Source organism: Xiphophorus hellerii, chromosome 24 (genome assembly GCF_003331165.1).
Source record: "Xiphophorus hellerii strain 12219 chromosome 24, Xiphophorus_hellerii-4.1, whole genome shotgun sequence".
Lineage (NCBI taxonomy): Eukaryota > Metazoa > Chordata > Actinopteri > Cyprinodontiformes > Poeciliidae > Xiphophorus > Xiphophorus hellerii.
The window spans coordinates 3,328,219-3,349,514 of NC_045695.1; the positions used below are offsets into that span (position 1 = coordinate 3,328,219).

General features: G+C 41.7%; 2 protein-coding genes across 6 annotated transcripts; one reads left to right on the plus strand and one right to left on the minus strand.

Annotated features, from left to right (window-relative positions):
• Positions 1 to 4,934: 4,934 nt before the first annotated feature.
• fam117ba (family with sequence similarity 117 member Ba) lies at positions 4,935 to 11,133 on the plus strand (the record flags this gene model as incomplete). The annotated part of the gene is made up of 7 exons (XM_032557130.1): positions 4,935 to 5,147; positions 6,311 to 6,394; positions 6,497 to 6,607; positions 7,343 to 7,486; positions 7,574 to 7,781; positions 7,881 to 8,001; positions 8,089 to 11,133. Coding segments are annotated over 7 exons (1,107 nt in total), but the record flags the coding sequence as incomplete, so codon positions are not given.
• Positions 11,134 to 11,395: 262 nt separating this feature from the next.
• On the minus strand, positions 11,396 to 20,991 carry ical1 (islet cell autoantigen 1-like). Of its 5 annotated transcripts, XM_032557124.1 has the most exons (16): positions 20,865 to 20,972; positions 20,154 to 20,237; positions 19,909 to 19,941; positions 19,648 to 19,822; positions 17,646 to 17,718; positions 17,425 to 17,548; positions 17,129 to 17,327; positions 16,917 to 17,042; positions 16,734 to 16,832; positions 16,561 to 16,643; positions 16,089 to 16,138; positions 15,875 to 15,919; positions 15,558 to 15,737; positions 15,078 to 15,362; positions 14,110 to 14,205; positions 11,396 to 14,029 (listed from the first exon to the last, which is right to left on the minus strand). In XM_032557124.1, exons 3-16 carry the CDS (start codon positions 19,914 to 19,916, stop codon positions 13,914 to 13,916), a joined length of 1,659 nt encoding a protein of 552 aa, XP_032413015.1. In that variant the 5' UTR covers positions 19,917 to 19,941; positions 20,154 to 20,237; positions 20,865 to 20,972; the 3' UTR covers positions 11,396 to 13,913. The 5 variants fall into 5 exon arrangements, with proteins under 5 accessions (XP_032413015.1, XP_032413016.1, XP_032413013.1 ...); XM_032557125.1 differs by lacking the exon at positions 20,154 to 20,237 and having other exon boundaries at positions 11,396 to 14,026; positions 20,865 to 20,991; XM_032557122.1 differs by lacking the exon at positions 20,154 to 20,237 and having other exon boundaries at positions 20,865 to 20,991.
• Positions 20,992 to 21,296: the final 305 nt, after the last annotated feature.

Sequence of the window (21,296 nt, forward strand, 5' to 3'; positions counted from 1 at the left end):
GGGGGGGGGGGGGTTACAGAAAATTTAGTTTCCAACAATAAGACATTACTTCACAAAAATAATTCCTTATGCTACTAGTATAGAAAAAAGCAGCTAGTACTTTTTTTAAAAAAGCAGCTAGCAGCATTTAGTACTTTTTCACGTTTAAACACTGGTCTGTAGACCATCCACAGTGGAGGGTCTAAAGAGCTAATTGCAGATGAGAATGCAATTCTCGAAATTCTAATGATTGGAAACATTTTCTGTTGCGCTATTTTGTTTTAACATTTGTGTTGTAGTTATAATTTGTTAGCTTGAATTAGTTCCCTAGGTTTATTTATTGTCTTGGTCTCCTCTTCTCTGCCTTCCCCTCCTCGTTTTTTGGAAGCTAACTCTTTAGCATATTTTCCCCTCTGTGTTCTAGAGGTCAGTTTTTGTATGTAATTCTTGTTAGACATTTTAGTTAGAGCCCTTTTATATATGTACTTTTTGGTGAATTTTATTATTATTATTATTATTATTATTATTAAATGGATAATGTTTTTAATATCTTTGTCCTTGTGACTTACTGCTTGGTCCTTGACATTTTAATGTTTTGAAACATGCAAGTGCGACAGAAGAGCAAAAACAGACGACCATTGTAATTATTAAAATACTTTTAGGAAGCACTGTGCAGCGTCCCCAACCTTCGCAATTTTGCTGCGCATGCAGTACTCCATGTTGTTTTGTTACTCAGTCTGCTGCAAGTAGGCTCAATTTTGACGCGCAAGACGTAACCGGTAAAATCCGGTTTGGGATTTTCAAAATAAAAGATCCGGAAGTAGTTCATTATTTCTTGCGCGGTACCGGTCCGCGGCCCGGTGGTTGGGGACCACTGCTGTAGAGTCCATTTCAACTCACAATTTGGCAGCAGAGTTTGATTTTACCAACACCGAGACACCATTAGAAGAACACAGTGGAGTAAAGGAACACTTACGTTTCATTTCAGTTTTCTTCCTCTTTGAAAATGGAGCAAACGCGTTTACATTTATTTTTAACATTTTTCCATTAACACTCCTCGGTTTCTATTGAAGTACTTTCTCTAAGGCAGACTCTAGAGGGAGACATTTTCCACCTAGAAGTTGTTTTTCTCACCGCCTCGCCGTCTGCTCCTCGCGCCCCTAGCAACTGCAGCATCAGCGCGAGCGGCGCAGTGCTGGAGCTCTACGTCACTGCTGCTCTCTGGCTGCGTCAAGTCGGTAGGAAAACTGTCGGAAATGCGCCGACTTGGCTTTAAAAGTATAAAAGCCGATATTGAATCCTTATTAGTTTCGAAATGTGCAAACAATCAAAGTTTTAGGAATCCGTCTCAAATACAATAAAAACTATTCTTATTAGATACATTGACTACCAAACATATTCTATCGTAGGAGCCTAATACAAAACGTTTTCACAGACTTCACAAAAGCAGGCAATTACTACTCTTATATGCCAGAAACAGTTAGTTGTTTCCTTTGTGAAAAAAAGGATTAAATTCTAACCTTTTTAAGAAAATCGGCTGCAACAGTTTTTGACTTTTTAAATCTAATACACAGGGAAGTAATATGAAATCAACTTATTTGAAATTATGCATATATATTGAAATCATTTAAAATTAAAGCACCTGTCTGATTTTCAGGAACAGCCTCCCATCAAGATAGCTGCAACTTAAAACAATGGAAAAGGTTACAAAACTCTCTCAAGAAGTGAAAACTAATTGTTTAATTTCTTATTAAGAAACAATACTTTTTCCCTACTGATGATGAGGTAACACAACAGAGGAGATGAAATGTATACTTATCCAGCAACAAGGTTACTTTCCAGTCACGTGCAGGCTTTAAAAGTATATTTACAGTCTGAGAAACTATTTGGGAAGTTTCAGGAAAGCAACCTGCAAGTCTTGAGAAGGTTTTGGAAGCATTGGGTAAATTAAATTATTATTATTAGTTTGGTACAAGTAACTCTCAAGTTCCAGGTAAGTGTGTGGTGGCTTCTTTGAAATGACCTTATAAGGTCCATAAAAATAGCAATTTAATCTGGGGTAAATAGACTGCAAGCCCCAGGAAAGTAACTTGTGTGTCGTGCTTTACAGGTGAGATCTTGAAAAGTATGAGTAAGTTCCATCACTTTTCCAAATGTAAAAATGTAAGTTCCAAGAAAGTACTCAGTAAGTCCTGGAAAGTGAATTTGGCGTGCTATCAAATTTTATGGACCAACCGGAGTCCTGAGCTCCTGTTTAGAATAGCGCTTCACTTTTTATTTTGAAATAAATCAGCGGAAGTTGAATTGTTTACTCACGTGAGCTTCACACTGGTCCCTTCTCCCGTCGTGTCAACCAGGCTCGCCCAGCATCACCGCCTTCTTCTTTCTATTTCCTCTGTCTTTTCTCTTCCTGTATTATTCTTTTCCTCCCTATTTGGTTTTTTTGTTTTTTGTTTTCAGCACTACGCGAACTCGGTGCGCAGCCACTTCTCCTTCCGGCAATTACAATTTTTTATTTATATTTTTTTCCATCGACCAGATGGTCCGCCGGTAGTCGAGCGAGCGAGCCGTGGTGTCGCATCAATCCTACCAGGAGGGGGGGGGGAAACCATCCACGACGACTGGGAGCCAGTGTCACACCAACCCCATCCGTACAAAACACCTTTCTTGTTACAATTTTACCCACGAAGCCCGTGCTTTGACCTTTTCCATGTCTGCCTGTTTCTGCGTGGAAGAAGCCTGCAGCTTGCTCAGCCTTTTTCCTCCGCCTCTTTAGCATCTTCAGGAGGCGGCAAACAGGGGCTGGGCTGCTCCATGCTCTGCTGCATTTATTTTCTGCAGGTCAGTGTATTATTTATGTATTTATTTAAAATTATTATTATTATTATTATTGTCTGCATGTAGCTTGCATTGTTGTAATATTGACTAAGAGAGGCAACATTTGCAAAGCATTGCATGCTGTTTTAGTATTGATGCGCGGGGATGTGGTGCATGCTTCTCTCCATGTAAACAAAAGCGGCCTCCGCAACCACATCTTGCACAATTTATTCATTTTAACTTATTTAGGATCATGTCGGTTGCGTTAAATGTATTTTCTTAATAGTCCAGGCATGTTATTGGCGTGTTCTTCGGGTGATTTTATTTATTTTTTTGGCTTTGCTCTGTCGTGCTTTTAAATGACAGATCCGAGATGACATGCAAGACGGAGCATGTGGAAGCAGAAAGAGCTGGAATAAAATGAATGATTTATGAGTGACATAAACAGCTTGGGTAAAAATATGTTTCACTATATTAACAAAAATATATATATGTAAACACATAATGAATATGATTAGTTTTATTTAAAAGTTGAAAGCAACGATTATTCCGACCGCTGTTGAAATATAAAATATAAAAGTGACGCAAATGAAAGCCAACTTATCGGCAGTCACAAGGGGGCCAGTACTAAATACTAAATACACTGTATTTAGTAGGAGCCTTGACCAGCAACACATTACTGTTGCTAGGGTCGATACCGATACCGATAGTAAATACTAAATACACTGTATTTAGTATTTAGTAGAATGATTACCGAGTTGCTATCTTTAGTACAGCTAGCATTATTTACTGTAAACAGTTTTAATTATTGTCCTCCAGAGAATGTAGGTCTTTATCGTAATGTTGAGATTTATAAAAGGCTTTACCAAATCCAGCGTGTTCAATAACAGGAGGCTAAAAGTAAAAAATAAAAAAAGTTTAGCCTTCCTGTTATCGACTCATGGCTTCGCTCTCTCTCACGGTTTATAAGCTACAGGGATGTCTTAGAAAGTGTGGATTTCTTATATCCCTGACATCCTCTAACTTAATTCGAACATATCAGATACAAAAAAATTGCAAACCGTTGCGTTTCCTTCCCTCAGTAAGTGCTTTCCACAATGAAGAGTGTTGCTTAATAGCACCTTGGTATGGTGCATTCACTATTTGACAAAAGCTCTGTGATTTTGGAGTGCGTGGTTGAAAATCCTCCAATTTAAGTTATGAATTTATATTATTCTTATTGTATGTTTTGCTGATACTTTACTCTTTGCTTATATCATGAATAATATGAACAAACGTCTTGTTATTTTCAGCTGTTTCACTTTTATACTCTGTGGATCAGTTTTTCTTTTCTATTAGTTGGAGACTTTGTAGCCTTTCTCTCTTTAAACAAGGTCAAAATTGATGTCTGGATCGGCACAAAGGGCAGTGCTACAGCAGCAGAATGAGACTCTCTACTGATGACTTAAACTACCAGCAGCAGTGCTACTGGAGAAACAAGAAAAGGCTGAAGTGTTGATGAGCTGATGCCTGAACTCCCTATTCAGCTACAAAACACACGCAGACACTCCTGCTGCTGTGTGTTAATAAAGATCACCAAGTCCCCCCCATACCCCCTCGCCAGGTTCCCTAGCAACAGTAATGTGTTGCTGGTCAAGGCTCCTTCCAAATTTAGCTCTGGGACCTGCACAGTCAAGCAAAGCTGTTTGGACATGTGAATAAATGCTGCATATGTTGTGATTAAAAGTCTTCAAAATGGGAAAAGCAGTAGAAGAACATAATATTAGTATTGTTTTTTCTTTCTAAATCGTCAGGTATGCATATTGAACCTTTGTATATAGGTCAATAATGTATCAATGCAACAAAACAACCAACAGTAGCTCCCATCTGGGTCAGTTAGCCAAAAACTGCATGTCCTCCAATGCCCCTACCCCACCCCGCCTGTGTCTAAAGCTGTTTTAATGCCATTACCCTGGGGGGGGTACATCCCCTCTGCCCAGCATGGTTTGGATTAAACCTAGACATACCAACGTGGAACGTTCACAGGCTTATCCATCAGAACAGCTGTTGATTTGTTTACCGTTTGCGGACACTGTTTGCATACTCAGGCCTTCCTACTCATCTTTCTCCTTTTCCCCCTCAGACCGTGGCCTTAACCATCTGCGCCTCCCCGCGGTTCTCTGCCAGTGTCGGCCTCCTCGTCCTCTGAGCTCGTCCGTTCCCCTTCCTCCATTCTCCTCGCCGTCTCCCACCATCGCGTCCAGCTGTGGCCCTCGCAGGGCGCGCTCGCTGGCTCTCACCTGACAGGTCCCTGGCCTCAGGACGACAGCCAGCAACAACACGTTCCCTACATGAGGGACAAAGCGACGCAGGTGAGTGTTTGTTCCATGCTTGTGCTCATTACAATGTAAAGTTCTTTTTGTTTTTCTTCCTGAGCTATTTCAAAACGTTATAAATGCATATTTGACGTCACAACCACAAACTTCAGTGTGTTTTACTGGGTTTTATGTATAGATAATCACAAAGTAGTGCATAATTGATGTAGAATTGTGACGATTTTCAAAAAAAAAAACTAACCTGTTAACAGTTCCTTCATTTAAATGCTTTCAAAACTAGGGATGCACTTTTCCACTTTTTTCACTTCCGATACCGATACAGATATCTGAGGTTTGGTATCGGCCGATACCGATCTGATACAGAAAAAAGGTGCCAAATTGACTTAAAACGTTTCTTTTCTTAAACAGAGACATAAATATACTGAATTACAAGTACGCTGGTGCAGATAACACTGCACCAATACAGAACACTAAAATACACCAACAGCTTCACAAGCTACAAACATGTAAAAAAACAACACACCTGTAGTTTGTTCAGTCAATGCTATTAGGAGAATAACAGCCAGTGAAAAATAAATAATACAGAAACTGAAACTGAGAAAAAGTTTCAGTTTCCTTGGTCAAACATGTAAAAAATAAACTGTGACAGGTGCAATTAGAAATTCTAAATATAATGTAAAATAAATAAAAAAATTACATTGTTGAGAAGATAAAGCATAGAATTAGACAAAATAGATCTGCCCTTATAGATCATTTTCACCAATACCTGATCTAGAATTGTTTTCAACATTGGGACTGATACAGGTATTAATATCAGATCGGCACATTTCTATTCAAAACATTATTTTGATTTGGCACAGAAGAGATTGTGTCTGTCAGCTGAAGCAGCTCAAGTTTGTGTTTGTGCCTTTTTTTTCCCGCTTCGAAGCAAAATGTGACTGTCAGCGTGTCAATAAACACAACAAGGTTCAGGGAGGTTGCAGGTGGTTGCATCATCGGGCTGCGTTGCTTGTCAACCGGTGACAGACTTCGAACAGAGACTCCTGATCAAAGAGATCTTTCTGCCACAGCACATCAATACACCGCAAAGGACGAATAGCAACATGCTTTTTTTTTTTTCTTTTGAATTCTAAACGTTAAAAATAATAATAAAGTATGTTGCTATATGATGAAAAACATGGTGTATGCATTCGTCTCAGACCCCCAGGGCCTGGGCAGATGAGAGGAGGAGGGGCTCTCACAAACGCTCGGCCTCCTGTGGGAGCACCGACCAACTCAAGGAGGTCTGCGTCCCACTTTCTCTTGGTCTTGCCTTGCACATGTACACTGCTACCAGATCTATGGGTACGTTCCAGCAACATTAATGTTAACATTTTCTTCTCCAGATTGCCAAATTGCGTCAGCAGCTTCAGCGCAGCAAGCGCAGCAGCCGCCATCGGAGGGACAAGGACCGCAAATCCCCGTTCAACGGCAGCCATGCCATCATTCAGTCACAGGTGATCATGCCCTGATTCTGTACTAATACCTGCAACCAGAGCAAAACAGTATTACTGATTTTTCTTCATAAGTAAAAAATAAATCAGTAATACTGTAATTTAATGTAATTTTAATGTGTCAACTGTGACCCCTAGTGTTCATTGACCAAATTTTACAGCCACTAACAAAAACCCTATAATTCAAACCATTCTGTGAAACAACAGTCCTGGGCGTGCCGTGGTGGCGTAGGGGTTAGCACGGCCCACATTTGGAGGCCTCAAGTCCTCGACGCGGCTGTCGCGGGTTCGATTCCCGGACCCGGCGACGTTTACCGCATGTCTTCCCCCCTCTCCTTCCCCCTTTCCTGTCAGCCTACTTCATGAAAAGGGACTCTAGAGCCCACAAAAAGACCCCCTGGAGGGGTTAAAAAAAAAAAAAAAAAAAAAAAAAAAAAAGAAACAACAGTCCTAAGTTAAGTTGAGGCTCCTCACTTTGAAGTACATTTCAACTTAAAAATACTTAGTAATAGTAAGTTAAATTTAGTTGGAACTCGTACGATGCAATTTCCTTTAAAGAGTTGTATTTTCAGTCTGGAAATGTCTCCTGGGCCAAAAGACGTCACCATCCTTGTTAGCTGATGAGAAGCATGATACAGTAATCACACTGTTATTTGTTGCTTTCTGTAGTTTGTCTGCTGTAACAATGTTTCCGATGGGTGTGCTGCTTTCTAAACATACTTCCTCGTGTTTGTGCAGTCCCCTATGCCCAAGACCATCCTCATACCCATCCCTATATCCAAATCCTCGGCTCCTCGCTTCCGCAACAGCGTGGAGGGCCTGAACCAGGAAATCGAGCGCATCATCATCCGAGACACCCCGGAGAAGGACGAGACCATTGTTGTGAGTCCCCTAGAACATGTTGATGCATTCCATGAAGGATAGCGGGTTACCTTGCTGCAATGCTGTTTTTGTGATTTATTCACCCAGCCGCAGGATGTCCCCGATGGCCACCGCGCGCCGCCACCGGTTCCCCCTCAGCGCAGCAGCAGCACCCGCAGCATCGACACGCAGACTCCATCGGGGGGTGGCCTTAGCGGCAACCACAGCAACTGCAGCAGCCGTCCGGACTCCATCTCCCCCTCCTACCTCAGCGTCCTCAACGACACGGCTGGAGGCAGCCCCTACGATGAGAAAGGTGAGCAGAACTCGATTTTACTCAAGATTTTCTTACAGTGCATTTTGAATTTTAGAGTTTACACTTTAAGAATGGGCAATAAATGCTCCTTTTAACCAGAGCTAAGTCCGTGCTCCCCACTGCCCAAGTACGCCGCCTCTCCCAGACCCAACAACAGTTACATGTTCAAGAGAGAACCACCAGAGGGTTGTGAGAAGGTCAGAGTATCTGAAGAGTCCATGTGAGTAGTTTTCAAGTTTTATGATACATCCGTAACTCATAGCAAAGGAATACTGATGTGACCAACTATGTGTCACTTTGTTTTAAGGCCCAAACCTCTGGAGGAGATCCCTCCCTTCCTGTGTCCCGACCGCAACAAGGTCAACTTCATCCCCAACAGCGGTTCTGCTTTCTGCCTCGTCAGCATCCTCAAGCCCCTGCTTCCCGCCCCGGACCTCAACTTTCGCCCGGGGTTGGGCCTCCGGAGCCTGTCCCCGTCCCTGGTGCCTCTGTCCACCCAGCCCTGTCTCCTGGAAGAGCCTGAGAGCTTCTGACTGCCCCGTTGGCTTCAAAGTCAACAACCCTCTTTCCCCTTCCTATCAGCTGAATCAGAAAACACTACGGAATCAACCGTTTTGCTTCTAAAACAAACAAAAAAAAATGCCTTTAGCATGCCAGCTGCGCTCTCTCTGATGTCCGTCTTTTGTTAAAAAGCTCTTTCCACTGCCGCCTCCTCTGACGTGAGACTCCTGCTTTCCAGAGCAGGCGTTTGTAGCTCACATTTCACCGCTTTCTTCTACCTTCAGCACTGGTTCTGTTCCTGTTCTTGTAGGAGGAAAAGGGGGAAAACAGACAGACATTTCTTTTGATTTCATCGTATTATACCATGACGCCTTTCCACAGACATATCTGTTTTTCTACCTACGGTTGTTTGTCTTGATATAAATTATGCCTTCCATTATGAAAAAAAAAAAGGCCGCTGGTTTTCTTGGAGACCGCCAGATCGACCACAGAGGTTAACTTTGGTGCTGCCAGATGAATCGTAGCATACCTTGAAGGGATGTGAGAAGTTCAAAAATGTGCCTGATGTTTTAGACCGCAGTTTCCCTGAACCATCATAATGCTGTGAGCGTTATGATGGTCACAGCATGATCATTGCACTTCATAGTGATCATTGCACTATGAAGGCCGTAGATACAAGGAGCAAAGAAGAAAAAGTACAAACAGTATATCCTTAAAATACTTGCAGACCAAATCCTGGGATCTGTTTGCTACTTTTTTATCAGCCGTTTGCAGGGTATCTATGGGAAACACAGGCCAGGGCTATGATGTTCGACGCATGTTCAACCTGTGTCTGCTTGCCCCTCCCCACGCCCGACCTCCCTTCAGCGCCAACCTTTGCTCACCCTCGCCCATCTTTTCTCCGTTTTGCGAGCTCCTCCTCTTCGATGAGGTCCTCCTGTCTTGGTCGGCTTGTATTGCTTTTGAATGCACCTACTTGCAGGGTTTTTCTCACGGAGAGGCTGGTCAATCCAAGGTTCCACGCATCCCGCAGACCATCGGGGCAATCTGGGTTGCAGAAAATAGACAATTTTAAACTATTTGTATAGCCAGCAAAGAATCAAATGAAACTGTGTACTGTTAATTGTTAAAACAAACTACACTTAAAGTAAGGTTAGCATTACTGAAACAGCTCAATCTGTGAAATTGCTGTATAATGTAATTCTTTACCTTAACGCCTAGATGAAAAATCTACCAACATTTCCAATGCTAGCCAGTTCCATACCCGACAGAGGGTAAAGGTACTCCTTTCAAATATCTTACACTGTTTGTTACTTCTAAGACATAATTCTACAGACCACAGGAGTATTGAAAGTAGATAGCTTTCAACTATCACGCAGTTTAGGTTTGATGTTACTCAACCCAACCGATCAACCTTGTAGCAAATTTGTACATCTCTAGCATAGCAATGGATTCTATATGTTTATATGGGCCACACCAGTTCTATGTTAAGTCAATCTGAAATTAGTATGATAAAGAGACTAAATATAAAGGACCCTAACCTTACTTACTGATAACATAAGATTCTAAAAAGGCTTAAATGTCTCTACTACATTGGAATTTTCTGCTTCAAAATGTTATAAGTAATGTTTTACTGCAACTGCTGTCTCAAACTTGTAATCCTAAATAGCTAATGACCGTTACTGATAAATTTTAAGGGAAACAGAACTGGCTCCAGTCAATGTCAGCAAATCAAAGTCCTACAAGACCAAAGATTGGAAATCTGACAGCTGCATTGTTAGTTTTTCTAAAGAACAAACAAAAAGAACAAAAGCTTACCTTTCAAGTCATTAAGCGACGGAGTGTTCGGAAATTGTGCAAAACTGAAATCTTTCTTGTCGGCTTGCCATATTTTTGTAGGACTGTTTCCAAATCGAACATTTGTTTTTGAAAACCGCTGCAGTTGCTTTGGGAAAGAATTTAGCCTAGCACTGCTTCAGTCATGATCCTGATAAAACAGCAGCTGTTTCGAGTGTCGCCAGCCGTCTCATTGTCTGCCTTTTTACATTGATGTCTGCAATTATGTTACGCTGTATGAAATTCACAAATTCTACGTTTTAAGAGAGACTAAATAATCCAGAATCATACAAATGAACTAAAATAAAGACTTTAACGAAGATATAACAAAAGTTTCACTGAGATAAACTGAATCTGGTTAGATGACTGTAGTTTACACATTGACAGCCTCTCCGGGTCAGAACCCACCCTCCTGTATTTTTGTAGATGTCACAATTACTTAACGGTGCCTGTTACAGTGGGACAGGAATGTACTGGACTTGTAAATACAGAGGCACTGTTTGTATTACTGGCTGACAGAGATATGTAATCGGACGAGGCAACAAGTGTAACGTACGACTTCTCAGCTGAGTACTGTGAATTACAACTTGACTCATTATTGTGAATAATAATGTATTTATTTATCAGACAGGAGACGAATTGGGTCTTCGGAGATTTCTAAACAAGAACCGACATCTCAGGTCGTAGAGAGTAGGATACAAAGATATATGCTAACATAAACGGAGCAAAACAACAACTGCTTTCTATGTAGCCTCACACGGTGGAAATCCCGACTGACTTTAATTTGTAGCAGAGTAGATGTAGAAAAGTGTGGATGTTATTTGTTCAGCGACCCGACTTGGAGCAACGGCTAGTTACGACAAAAAAAGGGAGAAAAATAAAAAATAAAATTGGCCCGTTCCAAAATCCACTTGCTGAAACACAATCACAACGATGGGGGCATGTTCCGACTTGTCCCTTGGAAATGCCACCAAAAAAGACAACAGAAAAAAAAAAAAAAAGAGAGAGAAAAAAAGATTAAACATCTGAAACATGGATGCTTGTTTCAGTGTGGAAAGAAAAGCATTTTGGAATGAGGCTTCGTTTCTTTGTTTGCGTGTCCAGTTGATAGGGAACCAAACTGCCAAGTTTTCATCTTTTAAACCCCTTTGAGTGAAATAAAAGGCATAGTTACAATAAACGACTCGTCTCTTATTGACTTGAGAAATACATTCTTTTATTTTCAGTGTGAAAAGTAAGATTTACATTTGATGTGACAGAAATAGTAATATTCTAGTAGTCTTTTTTTTTTTTTTAAAGTTGCAATAGAAGGTAAATGAAGTGAAACATAAGTCTTGTAGGTGAGCTGGGATATTAATGTGCAGCTTGTTAAAAATGTCAGCAAACAAATATCCCAACTGAGGATTTGGTGCATTTTGGACCCTTTTTATTTTCCATTTAAAAATCCCTTTTAGAAACAAATTTGCACTAAATCACACTGAAGCACTCAGTTGTCAGAACTCCACACATGGAGATGAATCCCTTTTTGTTAAGCAGTTCCTTCGGATTGATTCAGTTAAACACAGATACTATGTGTTTAACGGCACACGAAGCTAAAATAGTCAATATTTGAGTTTTATTTCATAGTTATTATGGTTTTGTATCTCACAATGCCCAGAGAGCTGATTATTATGATTATGACGCACTAAGTATTTGCAAGCAAAATCTTCTTGGCCTTAGACTTGTGATGATGGATTCAGTAGATGGAATTTCAACCATGTTGCTTGTAGATGTTGCACTAGAGTTTGCACACCTTGAATTTCAGTCTGAAAATTCACAGTTTAAAGTTAGCTCCAGACCATTTGACTAAATCTCAACCAGATGTCGAGGCATTTGGTATCCGCTGCATCATGAAGAACCCATTAAATGGCTCAGTTAGCTCTGCTTTTACCAGTTTAGCTGTGAGAGGATGTGGAGAAAAAAATGACATGCCAGACTAATACTTTATGACCAAATAATAGTCCTCTTGCAAAGTTAATTTGTAGTTGTGGGTTAATGTTAAAAAACTAAAGGAAGTATTGAAAAATATATGTATATCTACAAGTCATCTGTGGCATCCAATTCTGACTCATCCATCCATCTGTTTCTGCCAGGTTTCATTTTCTAAGACTGACCAGAGTAGAAATATTTGCTAATGCGCTAATAGGAGCTAAGAAGAACAGATCTCTGGAAAAATCTGGAAAATTGTCCTACAAGTGTGTAAGAACCCCAAAATATGCAGTTCCATTTCTAATTAGCAGAAGTTAATGACGGTGAACTAGACAGTTACTGTTACACCTCTGATTCATAGTCATGTTAGCAAGCTTGTGTTAGCTTTCAGGAGATATATTGACTTTCTGATTTGGTCTCTTCATCTGCAGTTGGAAATATTTATCTGGCTCAGTGGTCAGCTTTCTATATCCCAAATTTGACATCTTGAACCTTTCCAAACCAAAATGAAAGTTAGGAATACCCATTTCTAAAACTGGGTCTGAGTCAATTCACCTCTTTGCCGGATTGTAACCACCTTTTGACCATTTCCTCCGTTCCAACTTCCAATCCATACACATGAACAATCCACTCTGCTTCAGTTCTAGACAAATATCACATAAAATTTACTGTAAAATGTAAGTTTAAACTTATTTGCACTTATTTTGGTTCCGATCTTAGTTTGGGTTTGTTCACGCTTATGAAATGTGACATTTTATGACCCCAGAGAAAACCCAATAACTTTCCAGTTGTGCTCATTGTTTATCAGTCATTTAACCATATTTTATTACCAAAAAACTTAGTTATAACTTGAGAAAAAAAAAGTTAACTTCAGCTGTTAGATTGCATTTTTCTGTACCTGCCTCGGCGTTCTGTCGTATAGTTTGCTTATTTTCTTTGGGCATAAGGTGTGCAGACAAGTTCGACTGCAAACTGAAAAACATGGCAGTAGCTCATGCACAAAGCAGGAAGCACAAACTGCTTAAATGATGCAGTCGTACAAGTAGGTAGGGGCTGATTTAAAACTAGTTTCCAAATCGCTAAAATGTTCGTTCCATAAATGAGACGCCACAGAAAGCGATGGCAGTTTTTTCCGATTCTATAGAACATGAAAGACAAATTTGGCTTTCTGGAAACTACCCAGCAAACATCAGCTTGTTATATTGGTTTTACTCCATAAAGAGCTGAAAGTGTACATTGAAAAAGTACTAGATACACATTTTGGCTTTAAACTGTTGTTTAAATGCAATGAAAGTGTAGTGGTTTCACTTTGCCTGTAAATGATGGATTAGCGTGTCGTTTTTGGGGTCAGGATTTCTGAAAAACAGACCTATCACATCCCAACCTATGAATCATTTGTGACAATCATGTGGTACTTCACACAAACCGTTTTCAGCAAAACTGAAATGCCACAGAAAGCGGCTTTTTTTTTTTTTTATCCACTCTGGATCTCTGGATATGTACACTCAGCAAACAGACACACGCCCAAACAAACCAAACACAGAAAGCGCACGGCAACATCCAAAACAAAGGCGGGGCCCAGACATCCTCCCTAACGTCCAGGCGCTGCAGTCATGATCAGGTAACACGAACCACCGCAGCCTCGGTGTTTAACTTGGTATTAAAGTCGGTTACAGCAGCTGAGAGTTTATCAGCTCAGTGTTTCAAGCCTCTAAGGAGATTAGTGTGTGTATGTGCTCAATTAAGATGGAATGAAAATTTGCAGTAATACAGATTTTTGTTTTTTCAAAGAGAGAGTGAAGGTACATTGAAGCAGCTCCGAGAGGTTCAGGCGTTGAGCAGCTCATCAGCAGAGCGTCCGATGGCGTCGGGGTTGGAAAGCGGGTCGAGGTCGGCGAACAGGTTGAACCACGCAGACATGTCTTTGGACCCTCCTGAAGCTGCTGTAGGAAACGTCAGACAGAAGGGTCAGGTTGGGAAGAAGCAGTTCTGCTGAGACGTTTTCTAAAGCTGAGCGTCGTACCGTTAGCTGCAGCCGGCTGAGAGCGGGGAGCTGCCTGGTTCTGACCAGGGGGCAGCTGCAGGGGTGGAGCTTGGAACATGGGGGGGGTCACCCAACCTAAAGTATGCAGGGGACATAAGATGGATAAGAGTCAATGTGAAAGTGTTGGTCCATCTTTAACATGTTTTGTTACATTGCAACCACAAACTTTAATCATAATTGTGAAGTAGAAGAAAACTTTTTTTTACTATTAGCACCAACGTAAGGCAATAAAATCCCTAATAAAAATGCTGGAGTTAATGGTTGTAAATACATTTCTTAAGCTGTGTAACAGTGAGGATAACCTCTGTCAAAGTTTCTGCACGTTTCACCAACTCAAATTTAAGACTTTTTAAGACCACTATGAATAGAATTTAAGACCTACATCTCCACAGAAATGTACAAACTTCATTTATCCAACTGGCAATTAATTTGAACTTACCCATGATAGCCACAAAAAAAGATAGCTAGCCGTTAATATACCCTTCCTAGCAAGCAGGGGTATGTGGAGTTAGCAAGGGCATGCTATGGGTATGCTAGCTAGTTAGCAAGGATATGTCGAGGTTATCTCGCTAACTAGCTATGCTGGCTAGCTAGGAAGGGTGTGTCAAGGCTATGGTTTCTAGCTAGCTCATTACATTCTCAAGTTGGCTGAGGCTACTGCTAACAACGGTAGCCTTAACCGTCTTGAAAGTGCAACTCAAACTTTTGCCTGACAAAAATTAAATATGAATATATGATATTAAATACTCGTGTCAAGACAAAATTTAACACCTGTGATTAACATATTAAGAACAACTTTCTCCATCCATCCATTAACTAACAGGCTTGCATGGTCAACTTACTTTTTAAAATCAATTTAAGACATTTTAGGCCTTAATTTTAGATACACAAAGTTCAGACTTTTTATTGCTGCGTGGTGGACACCCTGTCTGCTCTGTGTGGCTGACCTGAGGAGCTCAAACTGTGATCCAGCAGCTGTGACGGCAGGAAGCCTGTGGGGCTGGGTGGGTTGGAAGGGGGACGGGCGGGTCCGGTGCCGGCTGCAGGAACGCTGGGGGGGTCGAACGCCCCGAAGGCGTCCTGCCACTCTCTGCTGAACTCATCGCTGCCCCCTGGGCCCGGGCTGAGGAGGTCCTTCAGGAAAGCCATGTCGCTCCGCTCACCATCTTCCTCCTCCAGCGTTAGCCCTGGTTCTGATGGGATCGGCAGACCGACTGAGAGCAAACTGTCACCTAAACCCACAGAACGAGAGGAAGAAGACTCTGAACATCAGAAAACGCAGCTTAACAGGAGCAGTTTGTGCTTATTATGTTTGATTGTGGAAATGAAGAAGGTAAGAATTTCCCCCGCAGTCAAGAAGAGAAGCGTGAGCAAGTTGAAGTCTAAGGTCAAAGTGAGAGAGTGGAGAAAACAACCAGCCAGTTTACCCGAGGCGGGCAGCTGTGGGAGGCTGGACTCGAAGCGTCCAAAACTCCAGCTCTCGCTCTGGTCGCCGATCTGAGGAGGAGGCGGGACCAGGGGGGCGCCTGGTGGGGGCAGCATGCCACAGGCCATGAGCATAAGGTCGTCGCTGGCGTCTCCAGAGAGCCCTCTGAGGTCGTGCATGGCTGGAATGTTTTTGGTGCGCTGAGATCAGACTCTTTCTAAAAGTTTCCCGCTCACACTAACAAACAGCAGTCCCATGTGGACAATTTACAGAAAATGAATGCACACACACACATAAAAAAAAAGAAAGATCACGTACCATTTTCACCAGCCTCGCTCTGCCCATCACTGCTGAGCTTAAGGTCTGCATTGGTAAACAGAAATATAACTTTTTATTTTGATCAAAACCAAACAATAAAAACTAAAAGGTTTACAGCAGCCCGTCTGAATCTCTTTAAGGAATTATTACAGGCTACTGTTGTTCAACGTGGCTGAGCTATTTTGTGTTTCAGCCAGCAGGGGGCAGCACTAACCTGAATTAGATGCACTTTCTGCTGGCTTGTCATCATCCAAGGACACCAGGCTGAGAGGAAGGACAAAAGACATTTGGAGAATTTAAGAGAAGAATAATAGAACAGAGCAAGCTGAGAGCGAGGAGGCAGTATTAGCATAGCATCTAAAATCTATAATATCTTTTTTTCACATATTGACAACTAGAAAACAAACAGCAAATCAACTTCAACGCCACGCGATTTTAAGTAGTAACTTCAGCGAAAGACGGTTCTTCAAAGTGTTACACATTTTACACATAAATTACACATTTATTTAAGAATATTTTCTACCTTAGAATGTGCTACTTTTTGTTGATCTATTTCAATAAATCAAACTAATACGTACTGAGAAAATGTGGAAAAGGAAATATAGAATGAATACTGCTACAAGGATTTGCATGTCTGATTCAGACCAGAGTTTTAAGACATTTAATTGACTGACATGAAAATTCACCTGTCTGTGTTGCTCTGTCGGGCCTTTTCGTCCTTCTCTTCTTTTTGGGAATCAGAGATTTCCTCCAGTGGATCCCGTAGATGCTGGAAAGATAAAAAATAATAATAATAATAATTGAATTACTACGTCTAAAGGCAAAATTTCGCCCAGATTCAAAACGCAGCCTGCAGCACCTTGATTGTGGTGAACTGGTACGGTATGTGCCCTTGGAAGGCCTCATGGATTCCTGACATGGCGTTGGCCGTTTTCTCCCAGAACTGCAGCAGAGTGGTCTGACGGAACCGGGAGGAGAGAAATTTTTAGTTACCGACGGCTGAGCCTGACGGACACGTGACGGTATGTGAACTGCAGTGGACCTGGTAGGTGCAGAGGGAGTGAGACAGCATGTTACAGCGGCTTGCTCCCAGCATGTCCACCTTCTGACACACGTCATTCTTCAGCTTCTCAAACTGGCTCTTAGTCCCTCTGACCTGCGACTGGACCTGAGAGCAGAAACACACGGGAACAATGAAGCAACGTGGGCGGGCGGGCGGAACAGAGGGGCGACAGCGATCCAAATGCTTCCTGCCTTGCGGAACTTCTCCAGCTGTTTGTAGGTGTCCGGGTCCAGTTCCTGAGAGATGTCTTTCATCCAAAGCAGCGCTCCCCTGTACTCCGTGCGGGTCTTCTCCATCCGGCTGACCGTCAGCAGCGTGTCGGCTATGGCGCGCCGCCGGAACGTCTCCACTTCCTGATACATGCGCTGCAACGGCGGGCAAAGCGCCATCCTAAAGACACGAGAAAAAAGAAGCACAAGCCTTCAGAGTTTAAAATCTTCGTTTGCCCCAAACAGTAGTTAACTGATGGTCAGCTGCAGATGCTGACCTCTGCTTGGCAGAGGTGCACAGGGCCTTGCTGGTGGCCTCCATCATGTTCCCGGCCTTAGTTCGGTCACGTTCAGCCTGGAAACGCAAGAACAGGCCGAGCTCGTTCTCCTCCTGGGACAACCCTGGGAATAAAAAATGGGGGAAAAAAAGGGAAGTAAACAAGAATCGATCTGTAAATTCCAAAAAAGATATTGGCAGATATCGGTGGTTCTGACTCACGTGTGATTCTGTGCTGGTACTTTTCGATCACCTTCAGCAGCTCTGTGCACGTTAGCTGAACGGAGCGGAAAAACTGCAGAAAACGACACACATGGTGAGGAGTGTATCAGTGAAAGGAGATGAAGAACTAAAAAATGTATAATTTAGAAAAACAAAATAAACCAGTAATTATCAAAATACAGTCAGGCTTGAGATTGTAACGTGAGAAAAATCTAAGATATTTTAAGGAAGTGAAGAATTTTTCTATTGAGATGATTAAACAAACACTTTTCCCACAGTTTTCCTCAGAAGCTATACTTCTATACATGCAGTGAGACTGACGTAAGCGCAACATATCTATGTGGACAAACAATTATTTCTGGAGTTGAGAGTTTAAATCTCACACACTCTAACAAAAACTCTTGCTTCACTTCCTCTGTGCTCGACTGTCGGTGTGGTCGTACAATTCTTGTGTACGGAACACCAAGAGGGCCACAATTGTGCAAAATTTTACGATTCATTCACACGCAAAGTACTGCGTTCAGAACTTAAAGCGTATGTAAATTAAATGCAGGTGAAAAAGAACCGATCAATACCGACTAATCAAAGCACGGAACCAAATGGCAGAAATTCCAAAACTAAACAGTAAGATTTAGGAAAAACACAAGAGAACTTAACACATTTGAGATTTGTAACCTAGGAATATGAATTTAAGCATACAAATATTCTTACTTTGAGAATTTATGGTAATATTTCTACATTTAGTTTATTTTAGTTTAACAGTGGATTTTTTGGGATCGTCCCTTTTCGCATCCCTCTGCCTTGTGAAAAGCTTGCTACGGCGGTACACAGCATGTATCATAGCAACAGAATCTCTGAGGCTTTCCTGAAGAGGAAACAAAATAGAAGTCTCCATGACCTTTCATAAAACATCTGAAAGGGTCAAATTTAGAGTAAAAACACACAACAACAAGCTTAAAACTTCACACAAAGCAACATAAGGAGTCACCTCTTTAACGCCACAAGACAGAAAGATGGATGACGCAGCTGCACATGTTCAGAGTTACTTATTAACTGGAGAATAAACAGAGACTTCCTTCAGTGTGTCTCTCTCAGTAGTGGCCAAACATCTGTCAACATACAGAACGGCCATTCTGCACAAGTTGTTGTGTTGGGCGCAATATGGACTGGTTCACTGACTCCATGTGTGTCTGATAAACCCTGCCTTGTTTTAGAGACAATATATACAACACATGCATTACAGAACACAAAACATCCAAGGGTTTAAAGTATTTGCAAATCTGATCTGCTCATTTAGTGCCCTGCGGACAATTTCTGAGGCAAAGGGGAAGAAAAAACATTAAAATATTGTGTTTCAATTTTCTTTTCCCAGTCCTCTTTCTGATCACCATGACAGCGGGGAGGGATCTGGGGGCAAACAGGCTGCCGGATCTTGTTCCAGACTGAACAAAAAGCTCACAGTTTATCCCTCAATATTCAGCGACACACACACACACACACACACCCACCCACGTCCCTCACAAACCAACACGACGTGTCCATGCTTGTTTTTAAGTTCCAAAAGATGGGAAGCAAATGGGACGATGCAAATGGAACGTTCCAGAAGCTTTATTTTTGTACTAGATATTCTGTCTTGAAATTTTTTTTTTAAATGAGTAAAAAGCAGCTTAACAAATTAAATTCTTTTTACATTTGTACATACATCTATTTGCAACAATGTATTAGGGTCCAGTGCTGATAGGAAAAAGTAAATAAATAAATAAAAGAGTAGCATAAATGCACCAAAAAAAATGGGAGTAAACTCAGAATTTCCTTTTTTTTTCTAGAAAGTTTTTTTTGTTTTAAGGCAAAAATTTACTCAGTTATTTTTATACCTATGATGTCATATCTATTCAATAGGCAAAAGACTGTTATATAAAAATGCCACATTTATTAGCTTGTTGGCATCGAGGACTCTTAATGCAGAACACCCCCCCAACATGTTATAAATAAGCAGGCCTACCTCAAGCTTGGCGTCCAGGTCGGCGTCTGAAGCCACCACATACTCGTCCTCCTTTTTGCCTGTAGCTTTGATGAGGACCTGCTTGGTCTTCCAGAACTTCTTCTGCATGCGCGCCATCACTGAGCTGTCCTCGCCCAGCAGAGCCCGGCCACCGCTCAGCATGTCCGCAGCAAACCTGGAGGTTTAAGGGACAAAAAGGCTGGGTCCGACCTACGCTGTGGCAGGTTAAACCAAAATCGGGTGCGCTTCAATGTTACATACCCCTCCATCTTTGGATATCCGCCGTTTTGTGTTCTGAAAGAACCCAAAAGTTAAGAGTTTTACAGAAAGTAACCAAGCGATGTATAACTTTCTTTGGCATTTGATCAATTTCATAGAAATAGGGAATTAAGAAAATTTGCACTTTTGAAAAGTGTTAAATTTTTTGTTATGCCTATGCTTTGAGAACCACTACAAATTTCACGTATAAATAAAGAAAAGGGAGAAAAAAAGCCAAATACACATACTTAAACGAACTTATATGCTGCCCTCTGCCTTATGTGATGTCATCAGACATATGCCTGGCGGCTCCCGTGTTGGTCCAATGGACTCTGATTAACAATATACAACAAAACAAACCCAAGACTGACCATGACAAGTTGTTCTATAGTTAACAAACTGACTAAACGGAGTTCTGTTGATTTTCCAGAGAAGACTGGATAGCAGCTTTAAGAGAAGACTGAACTCCAAGCTGACAATCGTTCCTATCAAGCCAGAGCGTTGCAATCAAGTTACAACCTGTTATTGTGGCTTATCTGTAGCTGGACAGAGCTGATAGACGCTACAGGCTAAATGGGCTAATTGAATATGGTTCCCGGAGCTGGGAGCAGAAACCTGCGACCTGGCAGCAGCTGATGTTGAAGCAGGTGTTCGGTTTCACTAAACGCCCCCCTTTGTTGACAAGAGAAGAAAACTCCGAGGTGTCACTCGGATATGTGTTACTTCCGAGAGAAATACCGCCATAAAGTGGATAAGTGGTTTGCGAAAGTCGACAAAATAAGCGTCACTTGGGTTTCTCTGCTAGCAACAATTTAGCTAGCAGCAAATGTCACTTGGAGAACGTCTCGGCAGATGAACGTTCAAAGCAGCGACTGACCCGTCAACAAGTCGGGTTATTTTCGCCCTCTCTTCCTCTCTGTTGCTCCGTATGAATGTGAAATTAAAGGATAAACTACTACCTTCCTCGTACTGTTGTCCAGCGGCGCGAGCATCTATGCGGAGCAGCTCCACTAACCTCCTCTCCCGATAGCCATCATCCTCTGAGTCAGAGAAACAGGATATGCACACGCGCTGCAATGGCGGCGAATGACCACGAGGGGGCACTGTTCGTCAGATTCCGTCGAAGATCGTCTATTGTGATAAAAGCCGCGAACGACGTAACAAGTTCACCTTTTGTCTGTTAAGATACATTAAAGTTTCTCACAAGACTTTAATTAAGTGTTATCAATAGGGAAACGTCTAAATGCAGATAAAATAGCGCATGCCAGTGTTATGGGAAGGTGAAGAGTGGCAAGTCCCGGTTGCCAAACCAGTCTGAGCAGGAAAGGCTTATCCACAAGACAAGAAACGTGAGGAAGTTCACGAGGTGAGACATTTCCTAAAAGGAAATT

Bases quoted from the DNA above. Each gene is read 5' to 3' on its own strand.
- ical1 (XM_032557122.1), bottom strand. The intron at 16,833-16,916 runs GTCCACTGCAGT...CGGTTCCGTCAG, and splicing joins ACTCCCTCTGCACCTACCAG to ACCACTCTGCTGCAGTTCTG. The intron at 16,644-16,733 runs GTGCTGCAGGCT...TTATCTTTCCAG, and splicing joins ACCAGTTCACCACAATCAAG to CATCTACGGGATCCACTGGA.